Here is an 18,790-nt window from a genome sequence, read left to right on the forward strand (position 1 = left end):
GTTAATTCAAGGGGCCAAAGGTCCGAGTCAACTAAATAAGATTCATGTTATTTTTACATTTTAAACAACCGGTGCTAATCCGGTTTCGAAGCCATACTGAGGATGAATAAGGATCATGGAAAGAAATCAAAGTAGCGGGTTTTGTAGTATTTTCTTAGTAGCTTTTGATTATTGATTATTTTAGGTTAGGCAAACATTAATGATTGCCCCTCAGGGTTGGGAAACCCCACGAAGTGGATAGAAATAGGAGAAAAGCTAATGTAAAAATACGACGTAATCCGCTACTTCGTTTTCTTTCCATGATCCGAAAAATAAATTTGGTACTCACATTGTTGAATGACTCCTCCGCTTGCTCCAGGGACGGCGACACGTCAGGAATGGGGGACAGGGGACCCTCGATACTTCCATGTCGACCTAAATAGGGACCACGATCATCATAACAACCCCCGGGCCCACGACCTACAAATATTATACAAATGAAATAAAAATACTAAAAAATACTAAAGATACATTAAATTTAAATCAAATAATAGTTATTTCTCGCATCGTATTATAAACACTTTCCGCGGATATAGAATGTACAATTATTAGATTAAATCCAGTTTTTTTAGCCTCGAGGTGCCGAAGGCACGGGATAAAAAACTGGTTTTAATCTTTTGATTGTACATTTCTATATTCGTAGAAAGCGGTCTATAATACGATGCGAGACATAGTTTTTTCGTATGGATGAGAACCGGTTCCTATCTACCGGATTCGAATGAATACGAGAATAGTTATTTCTCGCATCGTATTATAAACGGCTTGCCGCGGATATAGAATGTACAATTATAAGATTAAAAATAATTTAAAAAAAAACTAGTTTTAATCTTATGATCGTACATTTCTATATTCGTAGAAAGCTGGATATAATACGATGGTAGACATAGTTTTTTCGTATGGATGAGAACCGGTTCCTATCCACCGGATTCGAATGAATACGAGAAAAAATACTAAAAAACTAATATGAGATCCTAAAGATAAATAGAATAAAATAATATTGTATTTTAGTTATTTATCGGATCGTATTATATATAGCTTTCCGCGGATATTTAAAATGAAAAATTATAATAATAAAACAAGTTTTGTTAGCCCAGAGCGGCCGAGGACCTGGATCGACTTACAAAACTGTTATAAATTTTATGATTTTTATTTTAATATTACTGAATTTTTTTTAAATACGATGCTATACATGATTTTTCAGTATAGCTGAGAAACAGTTCTAATATAGCGCATAATAATCAGTTTCGAAGCCGTACTGAATATAAGTTTCCAAAATTTTGAGTAAAACAAGGATGACAACATCCATAAAAGCGAAGCACTGAAACGGTAGGACAAACGGACATTAACACTTGTATAGTGTCTAAACTGAATTATCAGAATATAAAAGTATAAGAGTCGAAGCAAAATTGTAAGTAAATTTGTTGAAAAACTTCTTAATACAGGATAATGTTTATTGAGTTTATGGACATACTTACATTTTTAGGATTTGATTATAGAGTTGCTTCGCTTAAAATATTGTTCTTTGTTGTCCCAGGAATCAATATACCAAAAATCAGATCAAACGGATAATTAGATCACATAAAAATTTGCTTTTAAAAAATTAGAAAAATCAACATGTTTAAAATGGACGTACGGACATTCTGGTAATGATTATAGAGTTGCTACGCTTTCTAAATCGTACCTAACTACTACAGGAATCATCATGCAAAGTTTGAAATCGATAGGACAATTCTAACATGCCTAAATTAACGAATAAAAGCTATCTATCTCGGACGGACGGACGGACGGACCGACCCTACATATAGAAAAGCTTCGCTTTTAAAAAGGACATATGTTAAATTTACAATCAAAGAGTTGCTGCGGCGTAAAGCTTTTAAGAATACAAATAAATCATAATTTTATTTATGAAAATAGTAAAAAAACAATGAAAACAGTAAAAGTGTCTGACTATGACGTCAGAAAAAATTAACAATTAACCAATAAGAAGCCAGTATTCACTGTGGTAAAATATATAGCGGCCTCTCATTGGTTAACTGTTAATTTTTTCTGACGTCATAGTCAGACACTTTTACTGTTTTCAAAAACAATCGTGTTTCATATTTAAAGCATCCCTTAAAAGTACATCCATATGGATCAATCCGTTTTGGATATCTTTTGCTACATACACAAATCCTTATTTTATAGTTATTATTGGATAAATTGATTATAGTTGTTAAATATAAACAACAAACAATTTTATTTGTTAAAAATCCATAAAACCTAGGCAAAGCCAATTTTGATTGATTTAAATCTAGCATAAGGTAAGTGAAGGTAGGGGACATTAGACTGCCAATTATACTGGTACCCAAAGTTTTATTTATAACCTCTAAAAAAATATGGGTGTTTAAAAAAATATCTTGATTGTTTGGTTCAATCAAGCAGTGTCAAAACTTTTCAACAAATAAATTTAATCTACAGACTAGGTAATCCTGTTTATCATCATTGGATGTGCACATTAATTTATCGTCCAAATTGTCTCATCCTTTAGATTCCTGAGTAATATTGCAAATTTTACTTAAAGTACTGGTTTCAGATTTAGACCTATTAGTTAATTATCAAATCTTGCGATTCAGCAATATACTTGATTTAAATTGCTGTGTTAGTCATTTGGATACTATCAAACATATTTTAATTAATGAAGGTTAAAATGTTTTGAAGTTTTCTGTTTTAACTTTTTGCTACTTTAAACGATGAAAAGTGATTTTCTTGACTGCTATCAGAGATAGATGTTTTATGTTTTTTAAGTACATCCCCATTGAGGATAAACAAATTTACTCCTTCTCTCGGATAAAATTGTTGGTTAAAAATTTTGTACGCAATTTGTTTAAATTAACCAATCATGATTTTATAAAAGTCCCCAAAGTCAGTCCATTGTTTATTGCATTACTTTTTAAGTTGTTTAATAATGGATATTCATGAATAATTATGGATATTGTCATACTTATTCATAATCTTTTATTAAATATAAAAATAAAACAAATTACAAAAAGATTATTTTATATAAAAAAAAATATTTTTCATTTCTTATGATTGTATAGCGCAGTGGGAGACTTGTCAGGGAGGGAGGGGACATTGGACTGTAAATTACATTGGTACTCAAACTATTATAATCACGTTATCTTATTCGTTGGCTCAATAACTTTTTTACTATGAAAATTTTTTTTTGAAATTAAATTGACAAATAATTCAAGATTTTTCTATTTAATTTGGAAGATTTTTTTGTTTTTAATTTTAATGTTCAATAAAAAAATGACTACCGCAGGGAAAAAATGAAAATTAAAAACCAAAATTAAACCACATTTTAGCATAAAAATGAGTTTTTGTTTAAATGAGAATGATATTCCTATCCAGTTTTTTTGATTAGGAATACCCCAGTTCCAATATATTGTAGGGATAATTTTACTTATCAGCAGGGGTTTATCTTTCAATTTATCGTCCCTTGTCCTATCTCTTAAAATCCTTGCATACATCTTGATAGATGTAATCTTCTTATTATTAAGAAGAAAGAGGCGGATTATTTTCACATCCATTGTTCTATCCCTTAAGATCCCTGCATACTTGTGTGAGGATGTGCTGAATTTTAATTTCCAAATGTGTACGCAGTTTCCGCGGTCTTTCCTCATCCTATCTAAATATTTACTACTAGCTAAAAAAGGCTTCAAACTTCCAAACTTTCAAAATTTGAACGTAAAACGATTTATACATTCAAAACTTTAATTTCAAATTTTTATTTTTTTTGGAAGTTTGAAGCTTTTTCAGCTAGTAGTAAATATTGACATAGGATGAGGAAACACCGCGGAAACTGCGTATATTTTTGGAAATTAAAATTCAGCACAACTGTGTGAGTGCCTTGGATATTTATGTAAAAGAAAATGGTCGGCAGTATCCCATCTATTTCAGTTTTTTAAGCACCCACCCCCCCACTCTCCCACACATATTTGCAGTAATTTGTAATAGAGAAGCTGCTCTGAATTTTGTCTGAAATGGGCAAACGAGAATTTCGTTGCTGCTTTTCAAAATGGACGGCTGAAATTTAAAACTAAACTGCAGAGTAGATTCATAACTGCCAGCCAGATCTTAATCTTCAAATACACACACACACACACAGACAGATAGACCTTTTGTTACTTTTATATAGGTCCATGTTAAAGAACTGGGACTCTGGGAAATGTTTCTCATTATTACTCATTACTTACATCGTCTGCAAGAAGAAATAGGCAAATTATTTTCGTATGCATTGATTAAAGAAAAAGAACATTATTTATTATTTTTTATTTATGATATTCTTAACATGTACATTAATCCTTATATAAAAGTAACAGGATGTTTGTCTGTCTAAATGTGTTTGTGTGTGTAAAGAAAGATCTCACTAACCACTGGACAGGTATGGTTCTATTTTTCAGTAAGGCTTCTTATAGGCCCAGGAAAGGTTTTTAATTATTTTGGGGAGAGGGAAATATTTACTCACCCTTCCCCCTTCCCCGAATTGCGCCTAGAAGCCCTAACCGCTAGTTTAAGGCACAAAACGCCTAAAACCTACAAAGGCGCTTCCATATGATCTTAATCGGTTCATTTGTGGCGAGATCTTAAAGGACAAACAATAAAAGCGTCTCTAATTTATATAATAGGATTGTTAAATAATAATTAATTTATTCAATTTTCATATGTATGTTATTTTGCAAATAAAATTTCAAAAAATTAATATTGAAAAACAAATTTTCAATTACTTAGTACAAAAAAATCTGTAAAATAATTTGGAAATAAAATACAAACTATTTGATATTTTTTAATGCAAAAATGTAAATTTGTGGATATATATTTGTTTTATAATCATAGGCGGTTTCCCAGAAATTGCTTAGTCGATCACAGAAACCCCCGGTTTTTATTATAAGTTGTAAATAAGGGAGGGGTTGAGTTATTTTCATTTGCTTTTTTATTGCATTTGGTTAGATTATGTATGGTTTCATTGGGTAAAAAAACAACCCCATCCCATTATCCTGTCTTATAAAGTATTAAGGGTTTTGTCTGAAGCTTAAAAATTCAATAACTACAAAACGGATTGGGTTCTCTATTTTAGGTAAGCTTTTCATTGGTCATGTGCTGGTTTTAGGCTATTTTAAGTCTGTAGTTGGTTTTAATTAACTCACTGCATCTTCAAAAACAAAGCCCCTTGACGCTAGGGGCGTAGCTGCTAGTTTCAATATATTTCAAAAAGGGGGATAAGGGATCAAAGATGGAGAGAAAACGCCAACATTTACAACTATAGAGTAGCTTCGCTACTAGAAATTATCTTACCTTGTGCAACAGAACCTCTGACCGGCGGGGCTCCGCTCTTTGGGGCCATCCGGGACTCACCCTTCGCAGGTCGCTGAAATATTTGGTATATTTAAGTCAATAAAAAATAAAAGATGCGCAATTTCAAGGTACTTTAAGTATATATTCATAATAAATGTTGAAAAAGCGTAATTTTTTGGGAATTTGAAATTTGGGATAAATGGTTAAAAAATAAATTTCTTCCACAAAACAACGCATGTTAATCAATTTTTCAATGAAAAAATCAGATCGATGAGTAATTTTAATGACTTATTTGGACTTAATGGCGTTATGAGCATAAATTAGTCCTTTAAATATCACTTAAGGACTTTCCAGGAAATTTTCAACAGCTTTATTTTGCCTTTGGTAGATGAAAATCTTTTTGGAAAATGTACAAAAAAAAAATACGAATCTTTTTACTTTTTTAACAATAATTTTAATTCCTAAAGTAGGATTAATTTGTAGGAATAATAATTTGATATCCATGGTCGTATCGCTTAAGAAACCTGAGGTGGGTTCTTAAAAACTTTTTGGCTCCCAGGCTCACTAAAATCAATGAGGCTTGCTAAAATTTTTTTTTGAAAAATCCTCCAAAATCGCATAAAAAATCTAAAAAAATTAAATAAAATCATCAAAAGGTTTTTAACATAAGATTTTGTTAAATTTTTGTAGATTTTTTATGCGATTTTGGAGGATTTTTCACAAAGCTTTTTAGTGAGCCTCACTGATTTCAGTGAGTCAGTACGCCAAAAAGTTTTTTTTAAAGAATCCACCTCTGACTTTTTTATCACACATTTTCCTCTTTTCTTAATAAAAGTTTTAATCTATGTTGTAGTACATGGTTCTAAGCCAGAAAAAAAATTGATATTCTTCTCCCGAAATTTCAATGTCCCAACTCTAATCCTTTCTTTGACATTTTCAAAGTCCTAAAACAAAGTTTTATCCAGGGAGGTAGGGAGGGAACATTGGACTGTAAATAACATTATTACCCAAAGTTTTATAACACCGTTTTTCTATTCGCTGACTAAAAAACTTTGTTGAATTTTGATTGGTTGGTTCACTACTAATAGTTTATATCTATAATACAAAGTAGAACGATGTCTGTTTGTTTGTAGCGAAGGATCTCGCTAACCGCTGAACCGATCGGGTTCTCCTTTACAGGGTAGCTTTTCATAAGTCCCGGGAAGGTTTATACAACCCCACAACCCAAAATTTTTTTTTTAAATTTTTTCTTTTAAATCTAAAATACGAAAAATTGGTTTGATTAAACCTCTTGGGGCAAAGCCCCTAGAGGCTAGGGGCGAAGCCGCTAGTACTAGAAAAAGGAAGAAATTTGGGGATGTATATAAATTTATCATTTAATGCCCCTTAGGATTCCTGGGTTTACATCTTTCTCGTATTGAAATACCAAAACCATCCCACCACTAAAGCAGGGTTAATTCTGTTTATCATATTTGGGGTTGTACACTGAGTTTCATCTTATCATTGTCCATTGTCTTATCCCTTAAGATCCCTGATTCCTACTCTCTTTCTACATGTCAAAACTATAAACCAAGTAGGAGCACATTCATTACAGCAAGAATCAAAGACAGTTATCCGAGTATGATAAAATTTTAAGATTTTTATTTTATTATTAGATAAGAATTTTCTAGAATACGAATCGATATATAATTTTTACTGTATCGCCCAGAATCTGTTTTAATCCAGCGGAAATAAATCGGATTTGGAGCCATACTGGAATTGTGTTTATACATTTTATTTGATGAATTTTGACATGTTATTTTATAGAAACACTTTGAAAGTATAATCTAAAATTTGTTCAGCTTTGGAATAATAAATTACGGCAGTACCAAATGATTTCCCTTTTAAAAAATCAGGGATCTTAAGGGATAAGACAAAAAATAATAAACTTATATTTATTCCATACACTTTTCTAATTGAAAAGATGTTCCCAAAGTTTACCAATAGTTTCAATTAATCAATCAAGATTTTTTAACAGCGTTGCGGAGCCGTTTTATTTTGGTGCGGCTCCGGCTCCGCGGAGCCGTCTGTGATGATGACGGATCGCTCCGACCTAAAATTAAGAAAAAATAATAGGGGCATTTGCACATGACAAAACAGAGTTACCAAATTATAATTTATAAAAAATCTTTTTATTTATATAGTCCGGAGCCGGAGCCATTTTTTAAACGAAAATTACGGCTCCGGCTCCAGTAAAATATGGCGACTCCACGGCTCCCGGCTCCGGCTCCGCAACACTGTTTAATAAAGAGCCTAAAGTTTTTAAAGCCAGCGATTGGGAGAGAGCACTTTTGAAACTTTGGGTACCAGTATAAGTTTGAGTCCAAAGCCCTCTCCTTCTAAATTATTTCCATGAATTTATATTCTTAAAATATTTGAAAATTGGCAGGGAAGGAGGGGACATTGGATATATCACTGGTATCCAAAGTTTATAATCATATTTGTCGGATTAAAACTTTGGATACTTTTTTGTTGTTGAAATTTTATTGATTCGTTAAAATTTACTAGTGTCCAAATAATTCAACCAATAATTTAATCTACATAATATTTAATTTTGTTTTTCATAATTGATTATATATGTACATTAAGTTCCTTGTCTTATCCTCAAGACCCCTGAAAATTTTGTTCCCCTCCTCTCATTCTTATAAATATTTAATTTGTTTTGTTTTGTAACATGAAAAGTTTCACGTTTCAATTCACTTTTTAAAAACATATTGAATTTCATTATGTAGATTTTGTAGTTTTTATAAATGAAAGAACATTAAATATGGCTAGGTGCAACAAAAGAGGGATTAATCATTATTATCTATTAATAATACAATACGATACATAATTTTTAAGTAGAAAATATTTTCTTTAGAAGCCAAACTGAAAAAGCTAATAATTAAGTTCTGAAGCTATAAAATAAACTTTAAAAGCATTAAATATTTTTTCAAAAATTTGAATGCAAGCCATTGCCCACAGTGGTTCAATTCATTGAACTAATATCAAATTATAACCAAATGAACAGAGCTTCTAGAGTGCCTTTATAATTCTGTTGCAGGGATTATGAGGCATAAGACAATAGAAGATTAATATGTAAGTAAACATTGGTGGAAAATAAAATTACCATTACTGTAGATTGATATTATAAGTTAAAAAGTTTAAACTCTTCCAGTTTGAAACGAACCAATTAAAATTCCACAATTTTTTTACAGCCAACGAATAAGATAACATGGTTACTGATTTTTGGATCTTAATTACACATAAAAACAAAGATCTAAATTTATCTTATTTTTTTGTATGTCGCAGGTTCGAACTCACTCAAGTGGGTGGATCATTTGTATTGTTTAAAATTAACAGTTTCTGAGCTGTGTAATAAAAGTTATCGCAAATAAAGGTATTAAATGATATGGAAAAGTACATACATAGATATTTATGTTATTATCATTTTTTTAGTAATCTAATAATTTAGCTCTGTATTCTCAACTTTGCAACTTGTAATCTTCAAACAGTTTAAAATTGCAATATGATTAAATTACAACCAATATGTTGAAAAAAACAGCAAAAAATAATCTGGACGATTTTGTCCCTAAAAAAGGGATAAGTAAGAGAATGTCTACTTATTATTTTAGTAAACCAGCGACTGTGCCCCTAGCATCTAGAGTAGGAGGGCAGTATAATAGCCTAAAACCACCCCTAGAGTTGATTTTATTAAAAAAGCCTAAAACCTTCCTGGGACCTATGTTTCTCCCAAAAATAAAGTTTAATAGTTAGAGAGAAAAACAAAAAAAACCTTACTACTTTGTAAAATAGAATAATTATCAATGTATTTTGCTATTTAAGAAAAAAAAATATTTCGCTAAATTGACAGAACTCTGAAAATTTGCAGTTGATAGTTGATGCTAGGCTCCCCAGGGATAAGACAACCGGCATTAAATTTATGTACCCCCAATTATGATTAACAAATGTACCTTTAATGCAGACATAAATCATCCGTTGAAAAGTTTAGAAACTGATAATTTTAAACAATCTAATTAAGAAAGGTACCAACAGTTTTTAGCCAATGAATAAGATAAAAAGATTGGGTACAAGTGAAATTCACAGTCCAGTGTCCACTCCCTCCCTGGCTCAAATCACAATTTCTGCATCAAAATTTGATCATGATTAATTTTTAGGGATACATGGACATGCGATGGACGAGAAACTAATCACCAACGTGAATATAAAGAGATAAGTCAATGGCCGATTATATTGATGCACATTGTACATCCCTATGACAATGCACAAAATTACCCCTATTGTAGATACAATTAGTGGTTAAAACGTTTGGACACTTAGCCTTATGAACCAACCAATCAAAATTCAGTAAAAGTGTCCCTAATGTTGTTAGGTCAACGAATAAGAAATGTCCCCTTCCTTCCTGAATAACCCAAAATATAAACTTATTTCCCACAAATTGTATGAATTTTTTTTTCTGTTTCATCTTTAAAGCTGATAAATAATGGGGGAAGAAAGGGTTGTGTCGTAATTTTACAAACATTATTCTTTACTCAGGGAGTAAAGGACATTGGAATGTAAATTATACAAATAAACACAATCTTCTTAAGCAACATTTTTTTTAATGGAGTAAATATTAAAAATAAAAAAAAGAAGGATGTGCAAAAAATGGTGTTTTCTTTCAAAAGGTATTATTTTTGGGATGGCATTTAAAGTGAAAATCTGGGAAAAAAGTGAAGAGAAAAAATAGTACCTGTGAATTTTCACTGTTAGCTAGATATACTTGATGTGTGTTGGGAAGGGGCGGAGACATCATTAAGGAACCAGCCTACAAAAATAGTACAATTTTGAACCCGGCTAGTGATAATAAATAATAAAAAACGGAGACTTCATTAAGGAACCAGCCTACAAAAATAGCACAATTTTGAACCCGGCTAGTGATAATAAATAATAAAAAACGGAGACTTCATTAAGGAACCAGCCTACAAAAATAGTATAATTTTGAACCCGGCTAGTGATAATAAATAATAAAAAACTGAGACATCATTAAGGAACCAGCCTACAAAAATAGCATAATTTTGAACCCGGCTAGTGATAATAAATAATAAAAACTGAGACATCATTAAGGAACCAGCCTACAAAAATAGCATAATTATGAACCCGGCTAGTGATAATAAATAATATAAAACTGATACATCATTAGGGAACCAGCCTACAAAAATAGCATAATTTTGAACCCGGCTAGTGATAATAAATAATATAAATCTAAGACATCATTAAGGAACCAGCCTACAAAAATAGCATAATTCTGAACCCGGCTAGTGATAATAAATAATATAAAACTGAGACATCATTAAGGAACCAGCCTACAAAAATAGCACAATTTTTAACCCGGCTAGTGATGATAAGATAAATGAATATAGAAACAAATAATGAACACAGCTAATATGCACTAACAGTTTTTTTATGAATCCATTTTTAAAAACCTCAAACTAAAAAAACTGATTCCCTTTTTAAAATTATTTTTTTTGATATCTAAGATTACTTTAAATGCAAGCAAATGACATTACAAACTTATGGAGGGAGGGGACATTGGACTGTAAATAACACTAGTACATAAATCTTATCACATTGGGTCAAAAACTTTGGGGACTTTTATTAAATTTTCATTGATTGGTTTCAAACTTTTTAACTAATAATCATAAACTACATTCGTCCATCATTATCCATTCTCATGAATTTATCATTCATTGTTTTATCCCCTAAGGTCAATATGGCTTTTCTAATATGATTGCTTAGTTTACATAAAACATAATTATCCATAAATTTGTGTTCAATTGCTTTTGTACTTTAGTATAACAAATGAAAAAAAGCAAATTTAAAACAAAGGAAAAAATAAAAAGTCTTAATAATAAAAATGCATTTACTTCTCTTCTTGAGTTGAGCTTTTTATGATCAACATAATTTATATTTTATTTCGGCAGTTTTCCTCAAAGTTTCTAGTCGAGCACATTACCCCCCCCCCCCATCGCCCTAATATTGAAGTAAATTAAAAATATGGGGTAAAGTCTCTTTCGTGGGAACGCTCTTAAGGGACGATTCGTCGTATTTTCACAAAGGCCTTTGATAGGTTGTTTTAGGTTTGGTTAGGTTTTATTAGGTCAGGTGATTGCCCCGCAGGGCCAGGCAATTGGCCCCGCAGGGTTAGAGCCCCCATACAGGGGCTAGAAATAGGAGAAAAGCTTAGAGAAAATACAAAGAAACGCCCCTTAAGAGGCATTGACACAAAAGGGACTATACCCTAAATATTAAAAATAAGCCCTAAGGATAATAAACTAAATTACCCTTCTGTAGATTAAAACCATTGGTGGAAATTGTTTTACCAACCAAGTTTTGAGAAAAGTACTCAAAGTTATTGAGCCAACGAGATAATAAAACTTTGGGTACCAGTGTCAATTACAGTCCAATATCCCCTCTATCATTGAAAAAAATAAGTTATTTTATAAAAGAAATTTAGTTTACATAAATTTTTAATATTTTATATTTGTTGTTATTTGGTATAAAATTGTTTATTTCTCTAAAATACAATATTTGGTAATTTTTTTTGTTAAAATAATAACATTCTATTAAACAGATTTATATCAATAATATTTTATACTTATTTTACAAAATGTTTAAAAATAATTAGCTAATCATGACTTTAAAGATGGGATAATAACTGAATAATTAATTTAGTGCATCGTTTATTTGAACTCAGGGGCTGCTATTCAGCCAATTAATTCCATTTGAAATTGCCGAAAATTAAATTTTATGTTGGAGTAAAGTTGGAGTAGAACTTTGATATAACTAAAAGTTAAGTGGGTAAGAAGGGGGAGAAAAAAGGGAAGGGGTTGAGGGGAAAATTTTACTTAGAATTGTTTGTCAGAATCACATTCCCTTTTCCCTGATTTTAACTGAACTCATATAATCCAAAGATATTATTTTGATTAATACCCAAAGGACAACCAACCCTTTTTAATAATGACCTTTGTCCTGACATCCTAACTGTGCATTTTACTGGCCAAGGCATTCCCTTGACTTAACAGCGGTATACAACGCTTTTTTCGTCTCTAGTATGACTGAGTATGGTTCACGACTCGAACCCGAAACCTCACTGATCAAGCAGGGCACGTTAATTTTACGCTGATGCCGCGGGTTATAAGCTTCCATGTACCCAAAAACAAAGTTCAAATTGGTCAGTTTTAAAACATATTTTAAGCAGATTCGATAAATCGAATTCACTTAATTAGTCATTTATCAGTCTTTTGTTTGTACAAAGAAAAGTGGCCAATGGATACATAAAATAAGTAAAAATAAGTAAAAATTGCTTGATTGATTACTGGATTAACATGAAATAGGATCTTAAGGGATAAGACAAAAGACGATAAATTAATGTACACCCCAAATTACCATAAACAACAATATTGGATTTAAAGTTTGTTGTAGTTTTAACCAATTAAGATTAAAAAAAAATACCCAAGGTGCTTTAAGCAAACAAATGAAAGGAACGTCTTTATTAAACTTTGGGTACCCACTACCCTTATAATTTACAGTATTATGTCCCTTCCTCCCTTAATTTAAAAAAAAATTATCAATAACTTCGAAATATTTTTTTATGAAAAATAGTCCTTAGCCTATTAACTTATTCTTAAATCCTATTATATTTGACAGGGTATAATTAAGAATTTGTTTATTAATTGCTTTTTAATTACAGCTTGCTGTATTTTATAATGTAGCGTTCATTATTTTTGAATAAATCAACTTCAAAATAAATTTATTATATTTTTTTGTTTAGGGGATGTGGTATTTTTTCGGAGGAGGGCCCCAGACCATTATTAAAATTGTGGATTGGATCAGCCGTTTACAAGATCTTTCGGGACATAAACACACACTATATATACTTTATGTAATAGTACTGTGTTTACTAAATTAGATTTAAATATATATACAGACTAAATAGTAGGTTATATAGTAGCTTCATTCAGAAATCAGGGACAATAAATAGATATACATCTCCAATGATAATAAACAAAACTGACCTTTTGACAAATAGAAAAATTTAAAAATATTAAACATTTTGAAGCAACAAATCTAGATTAATAATGGTACCCAATTTTTTAGGAGAAAGTGTTTTTATAAAACTTTGGGAACAGTATAATTAGTGACTAACTCCCTCCCCGGATTTTCTCTTATAAATAGAAATAATAAGAATAAAGCTATATAAAAATCACAAAACCTTTTATTTCTGATTCGATAATTATATTTTTGAATGTATTAAATTTACTTTTAAAGCTTTACTTGTGGCAACGCCCCTAGCATCTTTATATCTCAATTCGAAGGGAGGAAAAAAATCAGTCTATAATTATTAAGGGACCTTTGACACGCCTATGATTGATTCAGATCTTGCGAGATCTTAAAATACAAACAATAACATTTACTACTTTCTATGGGTAATGATTATTTGTAAAAGACTAACAAGTAATTAGGGTTGGGCAATATACTTTTTTTGCTGGATGCCGGATATCCGGCTGAATTTTAAACCCGGATATCCGGTATCCGGCCGGATATTGAAAATGTAACGATATACGATAAATTACCGGATATCCGTTATTATAAATCAGCCGTATATCCGAACAAGTTCAATATACGGTATCCGGCCGGATATTAAAAATGGCCGGATATCCGGCCCAACTCTACAAGTAATATCAAATCCAAAATGAATTGAAAAGATAAATTGATTATATAGATTTTTACTCCTATTTCAATATATATTATGGATAATTCTTAATTAAACATTAAGATAATTGGACAGATTCAGAGATCTTAAGGGATAAGACAATGGCCGAAAAATTTATGTACCACCCCAATTATAATAAACAAAATTAATTCTTTTGTAGATCAAAATAGCTGATTGACTAAGTTTTAGCACTGCATATATCGAACAACTTATCAATTAACTAAAGTTCTTGAACCAACAAATAACAGTATATGTTTCTAAAACTTTGGGTACCAGTGTAATTTACAGTCCAGTGTCCTCTTCCTTTTTGGATATGTTGATACATAGACAAAGCATATTTTCAAGACTAATGCAGCATAAAAAATGTAATTTAGAGAAGTAAAATAATTAAAAGGGTAGAGAGGGCAACCTTACCAGCTAAAAATAGCCTAAAACCTGCCCTAGATTAGTAATAAACTTTCCTGATATTGTATAGAAATATTTTGTGTTTTCCACTTTTACTCTTAGTTTTAAAAAAAGAAAAATAAGGTTTTTTCTTTGGTGGGTGGAATTACCCTTCCCCCAAAATAGTTAAAAGCCAAACAGGAACTTGACTGCAATTGTTCAGAAGTTAGCGAGATCTTACGGTACACACAAAGATCAAAATAATCGAAACATTACCTCTCTTGTTTCTCTATGGGAAGGAGGTTCAAAACTGAGGGAAGGAGAATCAAGATCAAAGGTTCTGAAAAAAACAAATAATTAGTTATTACTCATATATTTTTACTCAAATGAAAATATAATGAATAAAATAAGTTATTGTCAAAGCGAAGCTTTTAAATAATTTGTCTGTCTGTTCGTAATGGATAGCTCTTATAGTCAATGTTAGCATGTTAGAAGTTTTTTTTATCAATTTAAAACTTTGCATAATGATTCTTATAAACGTAGGTACAATTGAGAAAACATAGCAGCAAAAAGTCGTGATGATAAAAGTCTATTTTTGATCTCTAGTACGATTTCAAGTAATAAAATATTTCTGTATAATTTTAAAAAGTTTTACAAAGAAATATTGTTGAGACTCTTAGTTTAGTAAAGAATGGTGATGAAGCCCGATATGTACCACTTTTGATTCCTGTGACGTCATAAAAATGAGGGATTCTCCATCTCATTTTTAGGGTTTTTTTTCCCACTTCTATTCTCATCTCCCTCATTTTTATGACGTCACAGGAATCAAAAGTAGTAAACATTGAGCTTCGTCAAGAAAGGTAGCACAGTAACATATAATTAGATGTCATTTGGATAGTGGAATAATTACATGAAATTAAGCAGATTATCTTAAATATCAGCCAAGCAAATAAAAATTTCCATTTCTTTCAAGACAATAAAAACATACAAAATACGCCACTTTGAAAACTAAGCTTGCCTGAAATGATAGATTAGTTATTTCTCGCATCGTATTATAAACAGCTTTCCGCGGATATAGAATGTACAATTATGAGATTAAAATCAGTTTTTTTGCCCCGAGGTGCCGAAGGCACCGGCTAAAAAATCTGGTTTGTATCTTATGATTGTACATTTTTTAAATTCGTATAATACGATGCTAGACATAGTTTTTTCGTATGGACGAGAACTGGTTCCTATCCACCTGATTCGAATGAATACGAGAAAAAATATTATTTTTTCCAGGGATGATTTCTTTTCCAGGAACGGTGGAGGTACCCTACCCCAAAGTAGTTTGGTCGTTAGCGAGATCTTTTATTACAAATAAACATCATTTTTATATACGGAGTAATATTCACTATACTATATTCATATCCTATATATACAGTCTATATTCTACACATATACTATACATACACTCTACATTTAATCTGTAATTCGATATAATATCACTTGGATGCTACACCAGATTTTCATGTACTCTGATAAATCGATGCTTGCAGCTGACTAAAATATCTATACCCCCTTACCACATCACCTCCCCTCTTACTGGATTAACAAACCGCCCAATAAATGAGGTGCGCATTAGCAACCTTAATTGACAACAAATTATCCCCTGTCAATATATCCATGTATATCCTATATCCATTATTCTGTAATTAAGTTGTACTTGCTCAGCTCCTCTATAATCTAATTACGCAAGCGTTGGCCATTTTAACTTAGTAACACCATACAAAACTGACAAAATAACACAATAGCAAAAATTACATAATTACTCATGCCAATGTTATTTTAGTAGCGAAGCTGCTCTATAATTCAAATGTCTATCTGAACGTCCGTTAGTATATTCGACTAAAACGTTCAGAGTGAAAACAGTTTTTTGTTTCTTATTAAAAAATAGACAATATTTCAATTATTGTGAGTAAATTTAAGTATAAAACGTCTTGGCTGTTCAACTGCTTTTGAGCAGCTTTTTAAGCTGTCGTTATCTTTTAAAACTACGTTTTTATTTGAATTTTGAAATCATTCTTAGCTTGAGTTAAATTTTAAGTTAAGTATGGATTTTCTACTGTTTTTTTTTTGCTTGGTTTTATTAGCTAAAACATATAAAAAAAATTTGCAGTTTTTAAAGAATACCTAACTTTGTAATTCTGAACTTGAGTAGAATGTTCATAGTAGGATTATATGTATGGAAAATAGAAATTTATCTAAATTAATATCTAACTATTTTATTCAAACATTAGTTATTATCTCATCGTATTAGAAACAGCTTTCCGCGGATGTTTAAATTCAAAGATTAAAACTGTAATTAATTATATGATTTTTATTTTAATATTCTTTAAAAAAATAATGTAATACGATGCTATACATAGTTTTTCATTATGCCTGAGAATCGGTTCTAATCTAGCGGATATTAATTGGTTTTGAAGCCATACTGAAAAAAAAACTATTAATGTTTTATTTTGCCTTTTAGTACAATATAAAATCTAAATTCTAAATCGTTGGTATAACTTGTAGCCATTAATCAACAACTTTTTTAAATAAAAAATATTATATATACTTATGGGGCGATTCTTCGTATTTTTCACAATAGCTTTTCTCCTATTTCTAGCCCCTGCGGGGCGATGTTACGAAAGGGACTATTCCCAAATTATTTGTATTTTGTCTTAACTATAGAATCGGCTGCTAAAATAGAGAGCTCTTTTGTTCAGTGGTTAGCGAGATCATACCTGACAATAAAGAAGCCTTTATATCTATAATAGGATACTGCTCAATTAAATAATCAATTCAGTTATTAGATTCGTAAATGTTTCTTTAAATGCTTGAACTACTTAGCTAACTATTTATATATAAATTATTTTACATTAAATGTTTGGCTGTAAAAGTTTTAACATTCAAAATTTTACATTTACACTGCCATTTTATTTTCCTCACGGTTCTTAAACTTGGGGTAAGACAATGGACGATAAATTTATATACATCCCCAACAATGCAACAAAATTATACCTTTTGTAGATTAAAATTATTAGTTAAAACGTTCAAAATTTAATTACATAAAGATTTTGTTAAGCCAATAAATCATATAACTTTTGGAACCAATAAAATTACTCCACAGTACACTCTTCTCAAAAGCCAGAGATGGAAATAGAAAATAATCAACAACCATTTAATCCTCCCACTTTTAACTATAAGGAATAAGAATAAGCAAAGAATAATTTATCGCTTATTGTCATATCCCTCCCTTTTTCCCTAACTTATTTAATTCACCGTTTATTGTCACTACCCTTTCTAGTATTAGAGTAATTGCACTGCTGGCACTGTTCCACCTAATCAAGACCTAATCAGAGTCCCGAAAGTTTTTAAACCAACAAGCGAGAGAACTTCGGATAAAACTTTGGGTACCTGTAAATTTAAGGTTCTTAGACTTTTCTTGAAATCATTATATCACCAAAAGACTAATGGAAAGTTAAGTTGATTAAACTTTTTGAATTTTATATGACCTAAGCTAACATAAAACCTTTGTTTTAGAGTAGCTTTTTACCTCTAATAAAGCTCTAAGTAAACTCTGTAACTGCTTTCATGGAACAACTAACTTTGGATTAATAATCCCTAAAACTTCATAATGTAGGAAGAGGAACAATACAGTGCAGCATTTATTTGTACATTATGTATTTACTGGCGGTTGTGCCCCTAGCATCTAGCTTTGTATTAGAAGGGGTAGGAAAGGACATAAAATAAAATAGCTTAAAACCATACAAATGTTTTAAGTAGCCTAATACCATCCCGGGACTAATGTGAAGCTTCTTGTAAATCGAGAACTCAATCGGATCAGAAGTAATCGAAATCTTAAGCTAAAGATAATAAAACTCTACTACTTTATAATAGGATTATTTCATAACCTTCCTTTTAAAATGACTTTGCAGGGATCATAAGGGATAAGACACTGGACAATAAGTTGTTAAACATCCTAAAGTATAAGAAACAAAATTACCCTTTAGAATAAAAGTTTCAGCACTGCTAGTTTAAACCCACCAACTAAATGCCAAAATACCAAAAGTATTTCATCCAACGATTGAGAGAAAGTGTTTATAAACCTTTAGTACTAGTATATTTTACAGTTCCAATGTCCACACCCTCCTTGGTATTTTAAAATTAATTAATAGTATAATAGTATAATTTGTGTATTTTTGACTTTAACATAAT

At 30.8% G+C, this 18,790-nt stretch overlaps 2 protein-coding genes across 6 annotated transcripts in view; one reads left to right on the forward strand and one right to left on the reverse strand.

Moving 5' to 3' along the window:
• The window catches only part of LOC145306500 (uncharacterized), a 228,822-nt gene that overhangs the window by 136,430 nt on the left and 73,602 nt on the right, over positions 1-18,790 (reverse strand). For 3 of the 4 annotated variants that reach the window (XM_080148634.1, XM_080148631.1, XM_080148632.1), the window contains 4 exons: positions 14,828-14,891; positions 10,145-10,219; positions 5,374-5,446; positions 329-459 (listed from right to left, as the gene is read on the reverse strand). In XM_080148634.1, the coding sequence (XP_080004760.1) occupies positions 329-459; positions 5,374-5,446; positions 10,145-10,219; positions 14,828-14,891 (343 nt within the window). The remainder of the gene's footprint in view (positions 1-328; positions 460-5,373; positions 5,447-10,144; positions 10,220-14,827; positions 14,892-18,790) is intronic. The other variant, XM_080148635.1, reaches the window with a different exon arrangement.
• LOC145306504 (uncharacterized) overlaps positions 1-18,790 on the forward strand; it is a 354,771-nt gene that overhangs the window by 68,434 nt on the left and 267,547 nt on the right. The gene's annotated exons all lie outside the window — the stretch shown is intronic.

This window comes from Acartia tonsa, chromosome 14 (assembly GCF_053477335.1).
Source record: "Acartia tonsa isolate MP-2025a chromosome 14, ASM5347733v1, whole genome shotgun sequence".
Classification (NCBI taxonomy): domain Eukaryota; kingdom Metazoa; phylum Arthropoda; class Copepoda; order Calanoida; family Acartiidae; genus Acartia; species Acartia tonsa.